Source organism: Jaculus jaculus, chromosome 6, assembly GCF_020740685.1.
Source record: "Jaculus jaculus isolate mJacJac1 chromosome 6, mJacJac1.mat.Y.cur, whole genome shotgun sequence".
Classification (NCBI taxonomy): domain Eukaryota; kingdom Metazoa; phylum Chordata; class Mammalia; order Rodentia; family Dipodidae; genus Jaculus; species Jaculus jaculus.
Genome location: NC_059107.1, coordinates 147639207 through 147660603, shown reverse-complemented (window position 1 = coordinate 147660603; position 21397 = coordinate 147639207). Strand labels below are relative to the sequence as shown.

Genomic DNA, 21397 nt, shown 5'->3' with positions numbered 1-21397 from the left:
CCAGAATCCTCTCCCCTGTCTTAGCCAGTTCCCAAGGTGACACTTGATCTCCCATAATCCTATCTCTTTTCTTGGCCCACTCCCAAGATGACCACCTCTGAGATTTAGCTTAAAAGTTCCCATCATGGGCTGGAGAGATGGCTTAGCGGGTAAGCGCTTGCCTGTGAAGCCTAAGGACCCCGGTTCGAGGCTCGATTCCCCAGGACCCACGTTAGCCAGATGCACAAGGGGGCGCACGCATCTGGAGTTCGTTTGCAGTGGCTGGAAGCCCTGGCGCGCCCATTGTCTCTCTCTCTATCTGCCTCTTTCTGTCTCTGTCACTCTCAAATAAATAAATAAAAATGAACAGAAAAAAATTTTAAAAAAAAGTTCCCATCAGGGGCTGGAGAGATGGCTCAGATAGTTAAGGCATTTGCCTGCAAAGCCTAATGACCCAGATTCAACTCCCCAGTACCCATGTAAGCTAGATTCATGCATCTGGAGTTCATTTGCAGTGGCTAGAGGACCTGATGCACCCATATTCATTCTCTCTCTCTCTATCTCCAAATAACTGAATAAATTTTTAAAAATTCCTTTCAGGAGAACACCTTCCTCTTTCTGAGCTACGCTGTGTTTTCCTATCCTTGTGTTGTGTAACAAAATGTCATTATGTGGGGGTCCTCCCTTCTGACTTGTGAATTCATAAAGATGGGGACCACTTTTTTTTCTACCTTTACTTTAGAAGGTCCCAAAGAAAATAAGTGCCCACTGAAGCAAGCAGGTAAGACAACGGATGGAATGTGGCAAACACTGAGTGAAAGATGAAGTTCAGAGTCATGAGGGTACCGAGGTGGTGCCCCCTCTATTACCATGTGGGAATAAGGACCAGAGTCGACAAGCCTCCTGATTCTCTGATTCTTGTTTTCTTTTGTGTCCTTTTTTTTTTTTTTTTTTTTTTTTTCATGGTAGGGTTTTGCTCTCACCCAGGCTGCCCTGGAATTCACTATGTAATCTCAGGGTGGCCTCCAACTCACAGCACTCCTTCTACCTACCTCTGTCTCCTGAGTGCTGGGATTAAAGGCGTGGCCCACTATACTCAGCTCAATTGTTTTTAACTTTTTATTAACAACTTTCACAAATATACCATGATGATCATACCCCCTCCCACCACTCTCCTTTTCTCCCCTCCCAAATCCTCCCTCTACTGAATCCCTTCTTTCCAACTGGCCTCTCTTCTGTTTTGATGTTATCATGTTTTTCCTCCCAGGTCTTGTATGGGTAGCATCAGCCACTGTGAGGTCATGACTATCATGGCCACTTTGTTTCTGGAAGACAGTATTTTAAGCACTCCTCTCCTTCCTTTGGCTCTTACATTTAAAAATATTTTTTATTTACTTATGAGAAAGAAACAGAGACCAACTATATATCACACTCTTAAATGGTGTGGGGGAAATATCTACACGTAGAAAGAGGATATGACAAATTTAGTATTTTTAACTATTTATTTATTCAAACCCTGGAGAAATGGCTCAGCAGTTAAGGTGCTTCCCTGCAAAGACTAAGGACCCAGGTTCAATGCCCCAGTACCCATGCAAGCCAGATGCGCAAGGTGGCACATGCATCTGGTGTTCATTTGCAATGGCTAGAGGCCCTGGACTGCCAATTCTCTCTCTCTCTCTCTCTGTCTAGCTGCTTCTTTCTCTCTCGAATAAATAAATAAACATGTTTTTTTTTAAAGAAAGTTGGGACTGGAGAGATGGGTTAGCAGTTAAGGTGCTTGCCTGCAAAGCCAAAGGACCCAGGTTTGATTCCCCAGGACCCAGGAAAGACAGATGCACAAGATGACACATGCATCTGGAGTTCATCTGCAGCAACTGGAGGCCCTGGAATACCCATTTCCCCTCTCTTTCTCTCTTCTCCCTCTTCTCGATCTCTCCCTCTCAAATAAATAAATATTTTAAAATTTTATAATAAAAAAAGGCAAGCTGTTTGCTTGTGTTTGTCAGACACCGATGCTTAATTAGGCTCTTTTAGGACAGAAACTCCAACCCTGGAAAAGGATTTTTTTTTTTAAAGAAAAATCATAAGTACTTAATTACCAGCTCCAATTACAGAGAAGTTGTGATCTGGCATCCTTTTAAAGTCTACCAGTTAAAAGCAATGTTTGTGTCAGTTACTTTCTCATTGCAGGGATAAAAATACTTGACCGTGGTGGCGCACACCTTTGATCCTAGCACTCAGGAGGCAGAGGTAGGAGGATTGCCATGAGCTCGAGGCCACTCTGAGACTATGTAGTGAATCCCAGGTCAGCCTGAGCTGACCCTACCTCGAACCCCCCCCCAAAAAAAAATACAACAACTTGACCAGAAGCAACTAAGGGAAGGAAAAGGTTTATTCACTTACAGTTGGGGAGGAAGGAGCACAGCATGTCAAGAAAAGCATGACAGGCCAGTTGTCACAGCAGCAGGGAGGAAGCAAAGAGAAAGGTCACTAAGAGAACAGGAAGTGGGGGAAGGTGACAACAATTGAGGCCTGCCCCAGTGACACACTTCCTCCAGCAAGGCTCCACCTCCCAAAGGTTCCATAACCTTCCCAAATAGGGCTACTTTGCCAGGAACCCAGGGTTCTAGCCCACGAGTCCGCAGGAGGCATTTTACATTCAGACCACCACAGTGTAATCCCGGCCCCAATAAAGTGGAAAATAAGGGGAGACCTAGTACCGTCATAATCAGATTGGCACAGCGAGGCTGTAGTGATTACACTGACCTTCCAGAATGTTGGGGAGCCCATTTGGATTGAAAGTAGTGGTGGGGGAGGAGTACATAAATCCAAGTTGTATGTTCTCATATTCCAAAAGAAGAGGAGGGTGGAAGAGAGGGCCTGATGAGGAGCTGGGGTGGGCCCACTGCCAAGCAGGGAAACCCACGGCATGTCAAGCTCTCTGACTGCCATTTCTCCACAATCCTGCGTGCACCCCACTCCCTTCAACCCACCATTTTCCATCCTCAGTAACATCCTCCTGTCAACACCTGACCTCGAGCATCCTGAAAGAGCTCACTGTGGGAGAACCCCCAGAAGGCTCAAAGACAGTCCATTAATCTTGAGCCTCTGTCACGCCACTGTAGTCTGCCTGGTGTGTTTGTTTGTTTTTCTTTTTTTTTTGTTGTTGTTGTTTTGTTTTTCAAGATAGGGTCACTATGTAGTCTCAGGGTGGCCTTGAACTCATGGAAATCCTCCTACCTCTGCCTCCCGAGTGCTGGGATTAAAGGCATGCACCACTATGCCCCAGATGGCTATCTCCTTTTTACACAGTCCAGGACCCCTCCCACAATTAGAGTGGGTTTCCAATCTCAATTAACCTAGTTGAAGGCATTCTCAGATTAGACTAACCGAATCTCGCTACGCCCTCACGGGCGACGCTAGGTCCTGTCAGGTTGACAATCAATACAAATGACAGTATATTAGTAACTACTAAAATACCTAAAAGAGCCAGGAGTGGTGGCACACACCTTTAATCCCAGCTCTCAGGGAGGCAGAGGTAGGAGGATTACTACCATGAGTTGAAGGCCAGCCTGAGACGACATAGTGAATTCCAGGTCAACCTGGGCTGGAGTGAGACCCTACCTCGGGGGGAGAAAAGCAACCACCACAAAACTTCTACTTAAATAGTACTGACTGTGTGTTGCATTCTGCATTACACTTCTTGCAATAGCAACTCATTTCTTTTCATCAAAATGTATGAGCTTGGTGGTGGTCTTTAAAAAAAATTTTTTTTTTGGCTTTTTTGTGTGTGCAGCGTAAGGGTTTTGTGTGTGCACGTGTGTGTATATGGTGTGGTGTCCTACACTCTCACTTGTTGCACGCGGTGGCTGGAGCAGAAGGAAGTCCCACTCCATTGCTCTTCTGCCTGCCCTTTGGAGCAGGAGTCTCTCTGTTGATCCCGGAGCTTGTGGAGCCCCAATTCCTGCGATGCTCAGGCCTCTGCTCCCCTGCAGGACTGGGGTTACAGGCACCTGTGGCCACACCCGGCTAGTTATGTGGGCCCTGGAGATTCAAGCTCCAGCATTCTCAGCCCCCCTTAGGCCCTCACGCTTGTGCGGGAAGCACACTTCACAGCTGAGCCATCCCCCAGCCTCACATTGGTGTCCTTCCTGCTTTCAGTGAGGGGAGGACAAACCGAAGTGCACTTACCGCACAGGGAAGGCTTGGGCTGGAAGTAGCCTCATTCCGGGGGTTTACTTGTGTGTGTGTGTGTGGTGATGATGAGGTAGGGTCTTACTCTGGCCCAGGCTGACCTGGAATTCACTACGTAGTCTCAGGCTGGCCTCGAACTCACAGTGCTCCTTCTACCTTTGCCTTTTCAGTTCTGGGATTAAAGGCATGTCCCACCATGCCTGGTAGATCTTGCTTTTGAACCCTGTATTAGATTTTTTTATTTGCTTGTTTGCTTGTTTTTTTCCGAGTTAGGGTCTCGCTCTAGCTCAGGATGACCTGGAATTTACTATGTAGTCTTGGGTTGTCCTCAAACTCACGGCAATCCTCCTACCTCTGCCTCCCAAGTGCTAGGATTAGAGGCATGCGACACCACGCCCGGCTGTATTAGATCTTAAATGCTGATCTTGGCTTCTCTGGGAGATAAGAGGTGAGTCTAGTTCTCAAGTCCACATTGCAATGGCACAGAAGCATTCTTTATATTAAGGTATATCTTTTCCAGTTTGATGTTCATCATTTTTTGTTTTTGGTTTTTTTTTTGTTTTTTGTTTTTTGAGGTAGGGTCTCACTCTAGCTCAAGCTGACCTGGAATTCACTCTGTAGTCTCAGGGTGGCCTCGAACTCTCGGCGATCCTCCTCCCTCTGCCTCCCGAGTGCTGGGATTAAAGGCATGCACCACCACGCCTGGCATCATTTTTAATTTATTTTTAAATTATATGTGTTTATTTATTTGAGAAAGATCAAAAGAGACAGAGAGAGAGAGAGAGAAATAGGTGTTCTAGGGCCTCTAAGTACTGCAAATGGATCCAGATGCATGCGCCACTTTGTGCATCTGGCTTACGTGGGTACAAAGGAATTGAACCTGGTCCTTTGGCTTTCCAGCAAGCACCTTAACTGCTACTCTCCAGCCCAAAAGATCATAAATTTTGACTATGACAATTTGTTTGTTTATGTTGCCTTGATTTATTCCAAGAAGTTATGGTTACATATGCTAAGGTGTGAAGACACTTTTTTTTTATTTATGGGGTAAAATCTTACTAGCTCAAGCTAAACTAGAACTCACTGTGTGGCTCCAGGCTGGCCTCAAACACATAGCAATCTTCCTACCTTAGACTCCTGAGTGCTGGGATGAAAGGCATGCACCGCTACACCTGGCTCGTGAAGCTGTTGCTTTTTTTGAGGCAGGATCTCATTATGTAGCCAGGCTGGCCTCAGACTCATGATCCTCCTACCTCAATAGGAATTATAGGTGTACATCACGACACTCAGCATGCCATTATTATTTTTATTTTTATTTTTGGATTTTCAAGGTAGGCTCTCACTGTAGTCCAGGCTGACCTGGAACTTACTATGTAGCCTTAGGGTGGCCTCGAACTCATGGCAATCCTCGTACCTTTGCCTCCCGAGTGCTGGGATTAAAGACATGTGCCACCATGTCCGGCATGCCATTATTTTCACTACCATGTATATTTATGCAGTCTGGGTTCAGTATAATGTCAATAACTATTTAATTGTACTTTTTTTTTTTGAGCAGAGTCTTACTGTGTAGCCCAAGCTGACCTCAGACCAGGAAACCTCTTGCCTATGACTATGTGGCATCAGGCCAGGCTGACAGTTTCTTTTGTAGATCTCGGAGCTGTTCCTAGCCCTCAAGTCATCTCATGTGACTTGTTCTCCAGGCTCTTTTATCCATGTGCAGAACTGTCATTATCCCTGAATTGTTTTGCAGGTTTGTTGGAAAAACAAGCTGAAATTGGCACTTATCGGCCAGAGCCTCTTTGGACAGGAAGTCTATAGCTGTCTCCGGAAAGAGGGCCACCGAGTGGTCGGGGTGTTCACAGTTCCAGACAAGGATGGAAAGGCTGACCCACTGGGTGAGTACATCTTGCAGGGACAGTTGGCGACCTGAGCTGATTTTATCATGGCGGGAGCACTATAACATTACCTTCCCCTTGCTGGGACAAAACACCTGACCAGAAGAAGCTTATGGAAGGGTTACTGTTTTGAGGGGAAGCTTCTGTTATGTGGGCAAAGCATGGCAGGACAGACAGATGGCATGGAATCTTCACCGTAGCAGGGAAGAAGCAAAGTGAGTTGAATGTAGCAAGTAGGTCTGAACTATAGCACCCCAAGGCCCAACCCCAGTGACACACGTCTTCCAGCAAGGCTCCACCTCCCCGAGGCTCTACAGACTTCTCAAACAGTGCCAGCATAAGGCTATGGGAGACATTTTACTTCCAAACCATCACAGTCCTACTGATGTAGCACTTGGGGTTCAGGATGGCCCTCCCAAACTTATGAAGCCCAATATTGAATTCTTGTTCCTATTTTTAACCAAGAATTGATTTAAAACAGACTCAAGAAGGGTCAATTATGAATGGTTGAGTTTAGGGAGAAATCACACACTGCAGGGTTATTTGAGGGAAGTTGGGTCTAGGACACACAAGCACACGGCAGATTGGAAATACACTCCTGTAGAAAACACAGCATAGTTCATGAGGTTCATGTGAGAGAAATGGAAGTCTAAGAGGAGGCTGGAGCAGAGCCATAAGCACATGGGAGATAAGACCTATGTGAAGAGATTTAGAGGAAGGAAACTTGCACTCATGTGGAAGGTGAAGCATCCATCTTGAACTTTCCCATGGAAGAAAGTTAAGAGTAAGTGGTGATGGTTTCAGAATAGGAGAGAAAGGGGGAGACAGTGCCAGGCAGTGAGAAATGGGTTGCCCTGAGTTTAGAGAAATCACACAGATAGCAGGCCTGGAGTTTAGAAGAAATCTATGGTGGTAGATCTAGAGTGTGAAGGAAGTACACACTGGTAGACTTAGAGATCAGAGCAAAAATCATACATATAATTAAAATGAGGAGCTCACCAAAGGCTAAAGCATAGGCAACATGCATATGAACATGCATATACACACGTAGCACACACACAAAAGAAAAGGCTTTCCATTAAAATCTCAAAATATTATCGAGCCACAAGTTTTGAGTTTAGTTATGCCCTAAATATCTAGATGAAGGTTCTGTTAGAAAGACAAATGAGGGCTGGAGAGATGGCTTAGCAGTTAAGGCACTTGCCTGCAAAGCCAAAGGACCCAGGCTCAATTCCTCAGGACCCTCGTAAGCCAGATGAATAAGGTGGTGCATGTGTCTGGAGTTCGTTTGCAGTGGCTGAAGTCCCTGGCACACTCATTCTCTCTCTCTCTCTCTCTCTTTCTCATTCTCTCTCTCCCTCCCTCTCTCTTTCTCTATCTGCCTCTTTCTCTTTCAAATAAATAAAAGCAATTAATTTTAAAAAGAAAGATAAATGAAATATGGGCTAGAGAGATGGCTTAGCAATTAAGGCACTTGCCTGCAAAGCCTAAGGATCCATGTTCAACTCCCCAGATCCCACATAAGTCAGATGCACAAGGTGATGCATGCACAAAGTCGCACATGCGCACAAGATGGTGTATGAGTCTGGAGTCTGATTGCAATGACTAGAGGCTCTGGCATGCAAATCCTGTCCCCCTCTCTCTCCCACAAAACAGAAAGATAAATGAAACATGATATAATCATCATAATTCAAATTTTGGCCACAATCTAAACTGCTCCTCACTGTGTTTTAAAAACTTATTTACTTATGTATTTACAAGGAGAGAGAGAGAGAGAAAATGAGATTGGGCCTCTAGCCACTGCAAACAAACTCCAGATGTATGTGCTACTTTGTGCAATTTAACTTTACATGAGTGCTGGGGAATCAAACTCAGGTCATTAGGTTTCACAGGTAAGTGCCTTAACTACTAAGCCATCTCTCTAGTCTTTTGCCATGTTTTATATGTAAAGTAACAGTGTATTAATTAATAATAATCTCAAATTATGGCTTTTTTAAAAATGACACTAATTTTCTTTTTCATGCTCAGCTTTGGCTGCTGAGAAAGATGGGACCCCTGTGTTCAAGTTCCCCAGATGGAGAGTCAAGGGCAAGACCATCAAGGAGGTGGCAGAAGCCTACCAATCAGTGGGTGCTGAGCTCAACGTGCTTCCCTTTTGCACGCAGTTCATCCCCATGGATGTGATTGACAGCCCAAAGTATGGCTCCATCATTTACCACCCATCTATCCTGCCCAGGCACAGAGGAGCATCGGCCATCAACTGGTGAGATGTCCTAACAAGGCCATGATGGGTCTGTTTCTATTGCCATAGTCTTTCTGGGGTTGCCTTGGGGAATCAAGAAATTATGTGTGCTCAAACAGTTCTGAGGTCCCAGCTGCATGAACTCCCCTGAGATCTGTAGAACCAGAACAGGATTTCCCAAGAATGGCCTATGATATTAGTTCCGTTGACTGTAACCAGGTACTTGGCAAACAAAGATTCTGTGGCTAGATGTTTGCCTTATGCTATATTTACCACATGACTTCTTTGCACTTTTAATGTGGACTTTCATGGGAGCACGTGGTCTTCAAGAGAGTACCTGAGTATCCACTGTTCCCACATCATGTGGCCACAAAATCTTCTCTCTCTCTCTCTCTCTCTCTCCCTCTCTCTCTCTCTCTCTCTCTCTCTCGTTTTTGAGGTAGGGTCTCACTCTAGCTCAGGCTAACCTGGAATTTACTATGTAGTCTCAGGGTAGCTTCGAACTCATGGTGATCCTCCTACCTCTGCCTCCCAAGTGCTGGAATTAAAGGCATGCACCACCACTCTCAGCTAATCTCTCTCTTTTTTATGCGAGAGAGAATTGGCCCACCAGGGCCTCTAGCCACTGCAATTGAACTCCAGATGCATGCACCACCTTGTGCACATGCATGACCTTGCTCATGCATCACCTTGTGTATCTAGCTTACATGGATCTGGGGAGTCAAACCTGGATCCTTATGCTTTGTAGACAAGCACCTTTACTAAGCCATCTCTCCAGTGATCCTCCTCCCTGTGCCTCCCAAGTGCTGGGATTAAAGGCATGCTCCACCTCGCCCAGCAATAAATTGACTTTTAAACATATTTTATTTATTATTGCTTATTAGTGAGAGAGAGAGAAAGAAAATGACACAGCAGGGCCTCTTGTCGTTGCAAACAGCCTCCAGATGTATGTGCCATTTTGAGCACCTGGCTTTACATGGGTACTGAGGAATTGAACCTGAGGCTACAGGCTTTGCAAACAAATGCCTTTAACCACTAAGCCATCTCCCCAGACCCCCTCAACTAATTTTTAATATAATTTATATAGACAGACTAGAGCTGATTCTAATCTCAAGTTTCTACCTCAATTATACAACCTAACCTGATAATCAACTTTCTCCTCACATTGTATTGAGTATCCTCTCTTTTATTTTCCCATCCTTATTCTGCCTAATACAAGGTCAAGTGCGGATACAGGTATGCAAATTATTCAGTCCTGAAATAGAGAGCTGACACCTGGCAGCCAATGCACGGCAGTAATGAAGGAGTCTATTACTCTAGTTGAATTCACTATGTCATTTCCTGTGTGCGAGCAAGAAGGCCTGCAGGCATGGGCCGCATCAAACAGCAGTGCAATTAGGTATTACTTCTATGAGTTCTGGTCTCTCCCAGCTCGACTGTGACTTTCTCAAGGTCACCGCATTCACTGTCTGCTACTCCACTGCAACTGCCTTCAACATCACTAATTTTTTTTTTTTACTTGATTGTGCATTTACCAGCATTTTAAGTTGATACTTTTCTTTTCACAGGACTCTAATCATGGGAGATAAGAAAGCTGGGTTTTCTGTTTTCTGGGCTGATGATGGGTTAGACACAGGACCCATCCTTCTTCAGAGATCCTGTGACGTCAAGCCCAACGACACAGTGGACACACTTTATAACAGGTTTCTTTTCCCTGAAGGAATCAAAGCCATGGTCAGTATACTCATGCCGTCGAGAAGAATTTAGGAAAACATTAAAAATTTGAGGAGTGTTTTTATTTCATTGACAATTGGCCAAGCCAGGCATGTTCTCATGCCTATAATCCTAACACTCAGTAGACTGATACGGGAAGGTTAGGAGTCAGAGGCCAGCTTGGAACACAAAATTAAATTTTATATCTAGTAGTGCTGTGGTATGATTGGGGTGGAACTCTGGACTTGGACCTCTGTTAGTATGCATTGGTGACTTGTTCCTCTTTGAACAGTGATGGGATGGATGAGATAGCTGTGGACTCCATTTCTTTTGCCAAATACTTAACTCTCTAATCTACTTACAATGACTCATTGTAAATAAGAAATTTTGCTTTATAACTTGGACTTCCTTTAAAGGTATTTTGAGTTTGTCTCTGTAATGGGGTGGAACATGATTACTGCTTTATTTATTTAGATATGCTCTGAGTATAAAAACCGAAGCAGGGTTGGAGACATGGCTTAGTGGTTAAGGCACTTGGCTCTAAAGCCTAAGGGCCCAGGTTCAATTCCCCAAGACCCATGTAAACCAGATGTATAAGGTGGTGCATGCATCTGGAATTTGTTTGCAGGGCTGAAGGCCATGGCAGGCCCATTCTTTCTATTTGCCTCTTTCTTTCTCCCTCTCTCAAAATAAATATTTTGAAAAAATGCCTAACAACCTGGGTTTGATTCCCTAGTTCCCACGTAAAGCCAGATTCACAAAGTGATGAATGCATCTTAAGTTTGTTTGCAGTAGCTAGAGGCCCGGGTGCATCCATTCTCTCTTTCTCTCTCCCCTTGAAAATAAATAAAATAATTTTTTTTTAAATTGAAAGATTCAGGGCTGGAGAGATTGCTGAGCAGTTAAGGTGCTTGCCTACAAAGCCTAATGATATGAGTTTGAATCCCCAGTACCCATGTAGAGCCAGATGCACAGAGTGGCCCATGCATCTGGAGTTTGTTTATAGCAGCTGGAGGCTGTGATGCACCCATTCTCTCCCTCTCTCTTTCTATCTCTGTGTCTCTTTGATTCCAAATAAATTAATTTAATTTAAGTTTTAAAATATTGAGGGCTGGAGAGATTGCTTAGCAGCTAAGGTGCTTGCCTGCAAAGCCAAAGGACCCAGGTTCCATTCCCCAGGACCTATGTAAGCCAGATGCACAAGGTGATACATGCATCTGGAGTTCACTTGTAGTGGCTGGAGGCCTTGGCATGCCCATTCTCTTCTCTATCTCCCTCTTTTTCTCCGTATCTCAAATAAATAAATAAATATTGAAAGATTCAGCTGAGTGTGGTGGCTCAAGCCTTTAATACCAGCCCTTGGGAAGCTGAAGTAAGAGGATCAACACAAGTTTTCAAAACCATCCTGGGCTATAGAGTGAATTTAGGTCATCCTGGGCTAGAGTGAGACACTGCCTCAAGGGGGAAAAAAAAAGTAAAAGAAACATAATGCAATTTATTTGTAGTAATTCTGTCAGACACGAAGTTTGCTTAAAGAGATCGTGCCATTGGGCATCCCGGGTGATATTTGTGTCTTTAGGTAGAAGCTGTCCAGCTCATAGCTGATGGACAAGCTCCTCGTACTCCCCAGCCAGAAGAGGGGGCAACATATGAAGGTATCCAGAAAAAGGAAAACGCTGAGGTATTTATATCAATAGCACATTGCAAACTGCACAGCCCTCTAGCTTTAAGTACCTCCGAGTGTAATATTTCCTGGCCCAAAGGTGACCCCCTCCAAGCCAGTCAAGCCCACACCTACTCCCTTCTGCCGATGACGGGTGGAGAAGGGGAACTTCTGTTGCCTTTGGGCCTCACAGCCTATGTTTGTGCTTGCCTAGATTTCTTGGGATCAGTCCGCTGAAGTTTTGCATAACTGGATTCGAGGTCATGATAAGGTCCCTGGAGCGTGGGCTGAAATCAATGGACAGGTATGTCCTTGAGGGCCGCATTTCCCCATATAAGCTTTTTTTTTTTTTTTTTTTTTTTAATGTATGATGGAATCCAAGGGCTTGCATATGTGAAGCAAGCACTGGGATACTGAACTACACCCCCGACCTCATTTTACTTCTATCTAGAGACAGGGTCTTGCCAAGTTGACCAGGCTGGACTCAAATTTTTGAGCCTCTTGCCTCAGTCTCCCTAATATGTGGGAATACAGACATGCACCACCACACCTGGCTACATACTACCTTTGTAAGAGGTATTACAATGAAGTCTAGGCTTCCCCTCATCCTCCCCTTGGGCACGGCAGGGCTGTGATCCCCTCCTCTTAACATGCTTCTTGGATTCATTATGAAGCAGACACTAGATGCAGCCTTTGCTCCTGGGGTAGGTGCAGTTTTGTGTTTTCTTTTTTAAATTTTTTATTTATTTATTTGAGAGCGACAGACACAGAGAGAAAGACAGATAGAGGGAGAGAGAGAGAATGGGCGCGCCAGGGCTTCCAGCCTCTGCAAACGAACTCCAGACGCGTGTGCCCCCTTGTGCATCTGGCTAACGTGGGACCTGGGGAACCGAGCCTCGAACCGGGGTCCTTAGGCTTCACAGGCAAGCGCTTAACCGCTAAGCCATCTCTCCAGCCCTTGTTTTGTTTTTTTGAGGTAGGGTCTTGCTGACCTGGAATTCACTATGTAGTCTCAGGGTGGCCTGGAACTCATGGTGATCCTCCTACTTCTGCCTCCCGAGTGCTGGGATTAAAGGCTTGCACCACCACGCCCTGCTCTGGATGCAGTTTTATGGAAAAAAAAAAAAAAAACCAAAGAAGTGGCTATTATCATCAGCTCCATGGTGCTGGGATGAACCTCCAAACCAGGGATAGCTTATAGGAGGAAGTGGTTTATTTCAGGCTTTCAGATCCAGGGGGAGTTTTCATAATAGCAGAAGAAGCTGGCCCCCTTTCACAGATCCACAGAGTACAAACCACCACTAGTGCTGCAAGAGCAAAACACCAAGAACCCAAGCCCTCTGCATACCTTAGGCTGGAAATCAGATCCACCTTAGTGCTGGACCCCAGCATCTGCTCCCAGTGACACCTCCTCCAGCCAGGTGACTGGAGACAAGCTTTGTAATAAAAACACCTGAGTCTATTGGGGGTCATACATTCAAACTACCACAGTGGCCCAATACCAGCAATGTAGTAAGATAAGTGTTATAGCTGAGGATTGGAGGTGTTTGGAAAGGCTTTCTAGAAAAGCTGGCTGGCTGACTACAACCTGGGGAAGAATAAACCAGGTGGAACAAGACAGAGGCAAAGCCCAGGGACTGCAGAGCCAGGTGCCTCTTTACAAGCACTTTCAGGGTCAGTTAGTAGAGTACATGACTTGCATACCCAAAGCCCTGGGTTTGACCCTGCCTCAAAAAAGAAAAAAAAATAACAAGGTGTGATCAATGAATGACCATGGGAAGACATTCAACATATTAATTACAAGCGTGAAGTCTGATGCCTGAATGTTTCCATTAACTTCTAGCTCTGGGTGGGGAGATAGCTCAGTGGCTTAAGGTACTAGCTTGCAAAGACTGAAGGCATGGGTTTGATTTCTCAGTGCCCACATAAAGCCAGGTGCAGAAAGTGGCATATGCATCTGGAGTGTGTTTGCAGGGGCTAGAGGCCCTGGCACACCCATACTTTCTCTTTTTCTCTCCTGACAAGTAAATTAAAAAAATTTTTTTTGAGAGAGAGAGAGAACGAGAAAGAGGCAGAGAAAAAGAGGGCAAATGGGTGTGCCAGGACCTTCAGCCTACTGCGGACGAACTGCAGACACGCGCAACAACTCTTGCGCGTGTGTAACAGTGTGTGTTTGCCTCTGGCTACGTGGGACCTGTAGATTTGAACATGAGTTCTTAGGCTTCACAGGCAGGTGTCTTAACCACTAAGCCATCTCTCCAGTCCTAAAAAAATATTTTAAAAATAAAGAAACTCAAGCCAGCCATGGTGGCATTTGCCACCATGAGACTATATAGTGCATTCCAGGCCAGCCTGTACTAGAGTGAAACCCTGCATCGAAAAACTAAAACATCAAAACTTAAAAAAAAAGAAAGAAATTCTAATTCTCCCATTTTCTGCTGTAGAATCTTGAGCAGGTGTCTGAAGCTTCAGATGTGTTGGTTCTCTCACTGAAAAGAGACTTGGTTGTGAAGGCTAAAATGAGTTAATATGTGTTAATTCATGTATGTACTTGATAAATGCTAATTGTACTGATCAATAAATAGTACTGGTTGGGCTGGAGAGAAGGCTTAGCAGTTAAGCACTTGCCTGTGAAGCCTAAGGACCCCGGTTTTGAGGCTCGATTCCCCAGGACCCACATTAGCCAGATGCACAAGGGGGCGCACGCGTCTGGAGTTCGTTTGCAGTGGCTGGAGGCCCTGGCGTGCCCGTTCTCTCTCTCTCTCTCTCTCTCTCTCTCTCTCTCTCTCTCTCTCTCTCTGCCTCTTTCTCTCTCTGTCTCTCACTTTCAAATAAACAAATAAAAATAAACAAAATTTTAATAAATGGTACTGATCAATAAATAGCCAGTGTTTACAGGTATGAAACATTGGCGTCCACTTCTCTTGGCGGCAGTCCCAGCCTAAGTTTGATTCATTGAGATGACCCACAAAGCTCCTCCCATTTCTTACCCCTTATCACACTGCACTAGAGGAGTCTAAGTGTCCCCCAGGCTCGGTGGCAGAGGGCTTGCCAAGCTTTCATGAAGCCCTGGGTTCAATCACCAGCACCATGAACCACCCCCAACACTTCCACATGCCTCACAAGTCCTACCTTCAGGGTAAAAAGGTTGAGCTTTCTCTTTTTAAAATATCTTATTCACCTTTGTATCCATTTGAATGCATGATAAATGTGTATTCATGTCACCTGGATGCAGAACAATCTGGAAACTTCACTTTTTATTATTTTTGTTTATTTTTATTTATCTATTTGAGAGCAATAAATAGAGAAAGAAGCAGAGAGAGAGAGAGAGACAGAGAGAGAGAGAGAGAGAGAGAGAGAGAGAGAGAGATAGAGAGAATGGATGCGCCAGGGCCTCCAGCCACTGCAAAGGAACTCCAGATGCATGTGCCACCTTGTGCATCTAGCTTACGTGGGTCCTGGGGAGTTGGGTCCTGAACTGGGGTCCTTAGGCTTCACAGGCAAGCACTTAACTGCTAAGCTATCTCTCCAGCCCCTTTTGGAAACTTCTTGATCACACATTTAGGAAACTATCTCATCTGTTCCATTTCTACTGATGCATTATACAATCTCTTTTAGTTATATGCAATAGAATTGTGTCTCAATGTTATTTTAAATAATTTGAACATAAGCACTTTTTTTTTTTTTTTTTGCAAGGAGTGATGCTCACACACACTTTGACTGCCCGGTTTTATAATCTACATTTAATCTCTCTATCAGATGGTCACTTTCTATGGTTCATCGTTACTGAATAGTTCCACACCACCCGGAGAACAACTGGAAATTAAAGGTGCCAAGAAGCCTGGGCTCGTTACCAAAAATGGACTTGTTCTTTTTGGTAATGATGGAAAAGCAGTGAGTGTTTGATATGGTCACCTAAAACTTACCTTTTTTACTTTTCTTCTATAACCTCAACTATTAAGGAAATAGTATTGGCTGGTTTTTATACCCAGAGACTAGAGGCGCATGGATATCTCTGTCCCACTTCTCTCCAAATAAGAACTGTGTTTGTGTGCCAACAAAGACAAAGTGGGAGCTGAAGAGATGGCTTAGTGGTTAAGGTGTTTGCCTGCAAAGCCAAAGGACCCAGGTTCAATTCCCCAGGACCCACATAAGCCAGATGCACAGGTGGTACATGAGTCTGGAGTTTGTTTACAGTGGCTGAAGGCCCTGATGTAACCATTCTCTCTCCCTTTCTTTCTTTCTTTCTTTCTTTCTTTCTTTCTTTCTTTCTTTCTTTCTTTCTCTCTCTCTCTCTTCTTTCTCTCTGTCAAATGAATAAAATAAAAATAACATTAAAAAAGGCAAGGTGGGATGGGTCCCACAGCCCTGCATAGAATGTTCTGTGATGCCATAGGAAGACTGGGAATCAAAGGCTGGAGAAATAGCTCAACAGTTAAGGTGCTTGTCTGCAAGGCCTACAGACCTGAGTTCAGTTACCCAATACCCACTTAAAGCCCGATGCACAAGGTGGCACATGCATCTGTTCATTTGCTATGACTGGAGGCCCTGGTGTGCCCATTCTCTCCCTCCTTCCCCCACTCTCTCTCTCAAATAAATAAGCAAAAATAAAAAATATTTTTTAAAAGATTGTAAGTTTTAGGCCAGTGAGATAGCTCAGTTGATAAATGTGAACGTGCTGGATGTGTTGGTGTGTGCTTAGAATCCCAGAGCTGGAGAAGCAGAGAATCCTTGGGGTTCACTAGACAGCTAATTTAGCTTAACTGGTGAGCTCCAAGCCAATAGGAGACCCATGATTCACAAAGAGGGGGGCATTTCTTCTTTTTTTTTTTTTTTTTGTTTTTTTTTTTTTTTTTTTTTTTGTTTTTCAAGGTAAGGTCTCACTCTGGCCCAGGCTGACCTGGAATTAACTCTGTAGTATCAGGGTGGCCTCAAACTCAAGGCGATCCTCCTACCTCTGCCTCCCGAGTGCTGAGATTAAAGGCGTGCACCACCACGCCCGGCGAGGGTGGCATTTCTGAGACATGACGCTCAAGATGGCCACCTGGCCTCCACACACACCCGTGCACACATGCATCTCCCCTCCCCCACCCCACAGGAAAAGATGATAGGTTTTAGTATCCAGTGAGTGCTAGGTCTTAAAAATAGCTCTATGGGAGCTGGAAAGATGGCTGAGCTGTTAAGGTGCATTCTTGTGAAGCCTAAGGGCCCAGGTTCAATTCTCCAGGTACTACATAAGCTAGATGCACATGGTGGTGCATGCATCTGGAGTTCATTTGCAGTGGCTAGAGGCCCTGGTGTGCCCATTCTCTCTCTCTCTCTCTCTCTCTGTGTGTGTGTGTATGTGTGTGTGTGTCTAATAACTAAATAAAAATAGCTGTATGGGTGAAGTTGGGCAAATTAACCGCAGTCACCCTCCATTTCTGCATCGGTAAAGCAGGTGTAATAATGGCATCTGCCTCCATCAGCACATCTGAGATTAAATAAAATTCCAGCCAGGCATGGTGGTGCACACCGCTAATCCCAGCACTCGGGAGGCAAAGGCAGGAGGATCGACGTTGAGTTTGAGGCCACCCTGAGACTGCATAGTAAATTCCAGGTCAGTTTGAGTAAAACTGTACCTCAAATAAATAAATAAATAAATACACACACACACATCCAACACTGTACATGAAGGGCTCGGGTGCTGGTTGCCATACAGGCGCCAGGAGCGAGGGTCTGGTGGTTACAGTAGGTTTCAGTCCAGGCACCGACATCCCAAATGCCAGTTTTTCCTCGGCTGTCCACTGAGACACCTCTCCCCCGAGACTCAGCTTTCTCCCTTCTTCTGGCATTATTAAAATGCCATTTCAGTCTCCTTTAATGCACAATAGTGAGAACTTTCCATGTTTTTTTATTTTCCTAAGCTGGTCTTTATGCCCATATGTAATACATTAAACTGCTCCTCAGTCCAACTTACTTTTGGATGGTTCTATTCCTCAATTCCTTTCTTTAAATAATTTTATTCAGTTATTTGCATGCTTGGAGAGATGGGGCAGAGAAGGTGCGCCAGGGCATCTTGCTACTGCAAACGAACTCCACAGACCACTCTGTGCATCTGGCATTACGTGGGTATCAGGGAATTGAACCTAGGCCATCGGGCTTTGCAAGCAAGCACCTTTAACCGCTGAGCCATCTCCCCAGCCCCTACTCATCAGTCTTTTGTGTGTGTGTGTGTGTATGTGTGTGTGTGTGTGTGTGTTACTGTTTTGTAGCTAGTGGTGAGAAATCTGCAGTTTGAAGATGGAAAAATGATCCCTGCCTCCCAGTACTTTTCGGCTGGCGAGACAACTGTGGTCGAACTTACGGCTGAGGAGGTCAAGGTGGCGGAGACCATCAAGGTGAACACGTGGTGTCCTTAACATCACCCTTGGAAAACCAAAGCATGCTTGCAGCTGGGTTGTCACTGTAAGGAAAGTGTGAGAGAAGAAGAAGGACTTGATCTCTGCAGATAGACTGGTTATTGAGAGAACACAGCGAGGGGCCTCAGCTGTCCCGCGCGAAGCACTGGGCCAGGCTGGGGTGTAAGTTTATAAGGAGGAGCCAAAGAAAAACCGCACTGGACCAGGGGCAGCTGATAAGAACATTGTAGCTGTTTGCGTCCCTTTCCCCCAACAGGCTTCTTCAGCCTGGAATGTCTAAGGGAGGACACTCAGATGGTCTCTGGTCCTTCAAGGCCATCTAGGCTAGGGAAGGGTGCCAAACTTCTTTATTGCCCGCAAGCTGTAGGGACAGTTGTTAACTCTTTAGTTCCCTTTAGTTTTCAGGGAAGGCTATTAACCCTCCAATCATCCTCAAAACAATGGGGCTGGAACTCTGATTTCTTGTTTTTGTATCACTGCATCAGGAAATCAATTCCAAACTTTGCAGGCGGAAAGTGTATATACATTTGTTCTTCGCCTAAGTAACCTAAGGCAGCTCTAGTGGGTGAAGCTGAGGTGGCAGGGTTGGGCGGAGTCATCAGGGGACCTAGGCCCTGCTATCTTCAAGGTCACTTCTAGCCAGAAGGGCAAAAGTACGCGTGGAATTAACGCCAAGGTTGGGGGAGGGGCATGCAGGCTGTTTCCTCTCCTCTAATTTACAGAGATGCCAAGGAGTGCCTTCGAGCTGGGTCTACACGGGAAAGGGCCAGGAGGTCTGGGGAAGAGCTTGCTAGCCCCTACCACGTGGTTCCACATGGTACTTCCTCCTCAACATGTCCTCTTCTGTGCAGGTCATCTGGGCTGGAATTTTAAGCAATGTCCCTATTATTGAAGACTCTACGGACTTCTTTAAATCTGGAGGAAGCTCTATGGATGTTGTGAGGTAAAACCAGTGCCTTTGACACGTGTGCTGCTTTGGGGGGTTTGAAAGTCAAACCTGGATGCTTCATTCTGGGCGTTGTCGCTCTGTCTCGTCTGTCACTCATATTGTTCTCTGCAACCCTATTGCCTCCTGGGCAGACACACATCTATCTGTTTATTTCTCTCTTTGTTAAAAAAAAAAAATGTTTTGAGCCGGGTGTGGTGGTGCACGCCTTTAATCCCAGCACGTGGGAGGCAGAGGTAGGAGGATCGCTGTGAGTTAGAGGCCACCCTGAGACTACGGAGTGAATTCCAGGTCAGCCTGAGCTAGAGTGAGACCCTACCTCGAAAAAAAAAAAAAAAAAAACCAAAACAGTTTTTAGGGCTGGGGAGATGGCTTAGCAGTTAAGGTGCCTGCCTGCAAAATGAAAGGACCCAGGTTTGATTCCCCACGACCCACATAACCCAGATGCATAAGGTGGTGCATGTGTCTGGAGTTTGTTTGCAGTGGCTAGAGGCCCTGGTGCACCCATTCTCTCTCCTTCCTCTCTCTGCCTCTTTCTTTCTCTGAAATAAATAAAAATAAAAATATTTTTTAAAAATGCTTTTAGCAAGGCCTGGTGGCACACGCCTTTAATCCCAGCACACGGGAGGCAGAGGTAGGAGGAGCGCCGTGAGTTTGAGGTCACCCCAGACTACCAAGTGAATTCCAGGTCAGCCTGGGCTAGAGTGGGACTCTGCCTCGAAAAAACAAACAAAATCCAACCAAAAAAAGAAAAGCACCTTTAACCACTGAGCAACCTTCCTGCCCCTGCTTATTTCTCTTTATTGCTAGGTTATTTTGTATCTCCTTTAATTCTTCTAATTTTTTATTTTTTTTTAATTTATTTGAGAGAGAGAGAATGGGTGTGTGCCAGAGCCTCTAGCCACAGCAAGTGAACTCCAGACTCATGCACCACCTTGGGCATCTGGCTTACGTGGGTACTGTTAATCAAACCTGGGTCCTTAGGCTTCACATGCAAGTACCTTAACCACTAAGCCATCTCTCCAACCGTGCTTGCTACTTTTAAAAGTTTATCTTTACATTTCTTAGCTCATTATCGCTCAATATGACATTGGAATTGAGACACCCTGGGTAGGAATACTAGAAGGGAATTTTCTATGCAACCTGATCCAAAAGATACAGGATGTTATTATGCACTCTTCCCTCAATCTTTTTTCCCCCCATTCTTCCACAAATTATCCAGTAAGATAGATCTATAATGAGAGTTTTCAGCCTATCCCAGGAGTCTGTTGCAGGGCCAGCCGCTTCTCTAGCAAGGAGTGTGTGTTAGGACCCACATAGTATAGAATCTTGCAGAAGTTTTTTACATTCAAGTCACTGAGATAATGAGACAGCTGGGAGGTGACCAGGGCCTGAGGTAATAGAAGTTCAGGGGACTTTGATCCAGACTATACTCTGGCCATTCACTAGTGAAACAAGGTGAGCAGTGTTTCTCAAATTCTTGACCTACCCTTCATATCACCAAAGCAACACCTGAGTAGTCTGCCTCACCCACTTGTTCCTTTGACATGTTTTACTGAACACTACATAGCAGTATGGTTTTGGAACTGGGGCTAAAGTTAGGAATTTGATACATTCCTCTAATCATAGAGCTTTTATTCTCATAACCAGAAATAATCATCTCAAGACCACACAGTATCAGTTCCTAAAATTATAGGCTTCTCAGCCATGATGCATGCATAAGTTCCCAGAAACTTCTAATTAATTTAATGAGCATTTCAATACTCTATCATTATAGTGATAACTAACAAGATACCTGCAGGAATCACTCATTTCCTGTCGGAATGTCTGACTTACCATAATCATCTATTGTTATTATCTCAGTAACTTACCAGCCACTTCAGCTCTTTCCGAGAATAAATGATTAGAGGAATACACTGTGGTGGGCTTTTCACACACACTGAGCCTAGAACATCTTTCCCAGCAATCCCATGAAGCAATTGGTAGCTTGGCAAGTCTTGTATTAGTTACTTTCCTCACTGCTCACCAAGAAGCAGATCAAGGGAGGAAGGGTTTATTCCAGCTCACAGATCCAGGAGATGCTGTCGTGGCCGGGAAGGCATGGCCACAGGAACAAGGTCCCAAGGCGTCTATGGTCAGGAAGCAGAGAGATGAGTGCTGTGGCCTGCTCGCTTTCTCCTTCTTATTCGATCTAGGACACCCAGCCCATAGAAGGGTTGCTGTCCAGTTATGGTGGGCCTTCCCACCTCAGTTAATCTAATCTAGAAACTCCCTCACAGACATCCCAGAGATTTGTTTCCATGGTGATTCCAAATCCCATCAAGTTGACAATCAAGATTAATTCCCCAGCATGTCCACCAAAAACAA

The 21397-nt window shown here is 45.0% G+C and overlaps 1 protein-coding gene across 1 annotated transcript in view; it reads left to right on the top strand.

Moving 5' to 3' along the window:
- Aldh1l2 (aldehyde dehydrogenase 1 family member L2) overlaps positions 1-21397 on the top strand; it is a 67994-nt gene that overhangs the window by 5451 nt on the left and 41146 nt on the right. Inside the window, exons 2-9 of the mRNA XM_045153051.1 lie at positions 5921-6065; positions 8094-8328; positions 9876-10041; positions 11600-11701; positions 11898-11987; positions 15443-15577; positions 17938-18063; positions 18936-19027. Coding sequence (XP_045008986.1) covers positions 5921-6065; positions 8094-8328; positions 9876-10041; positions 11600-11701; positions 11898-11987; positions 15443-15577; positions 17938-18063; positions 18936-19027 — 1091 coding nt within the window. The remainder of the gene's footprint in view (positions 1-5920; positions 6066-8093; positions 8329-9875; positions 10042-11599; positions 11702-11897; positions 11988-15442; positions 15578-17937; positions 18064-18935; positions 19028-21397) is intronic.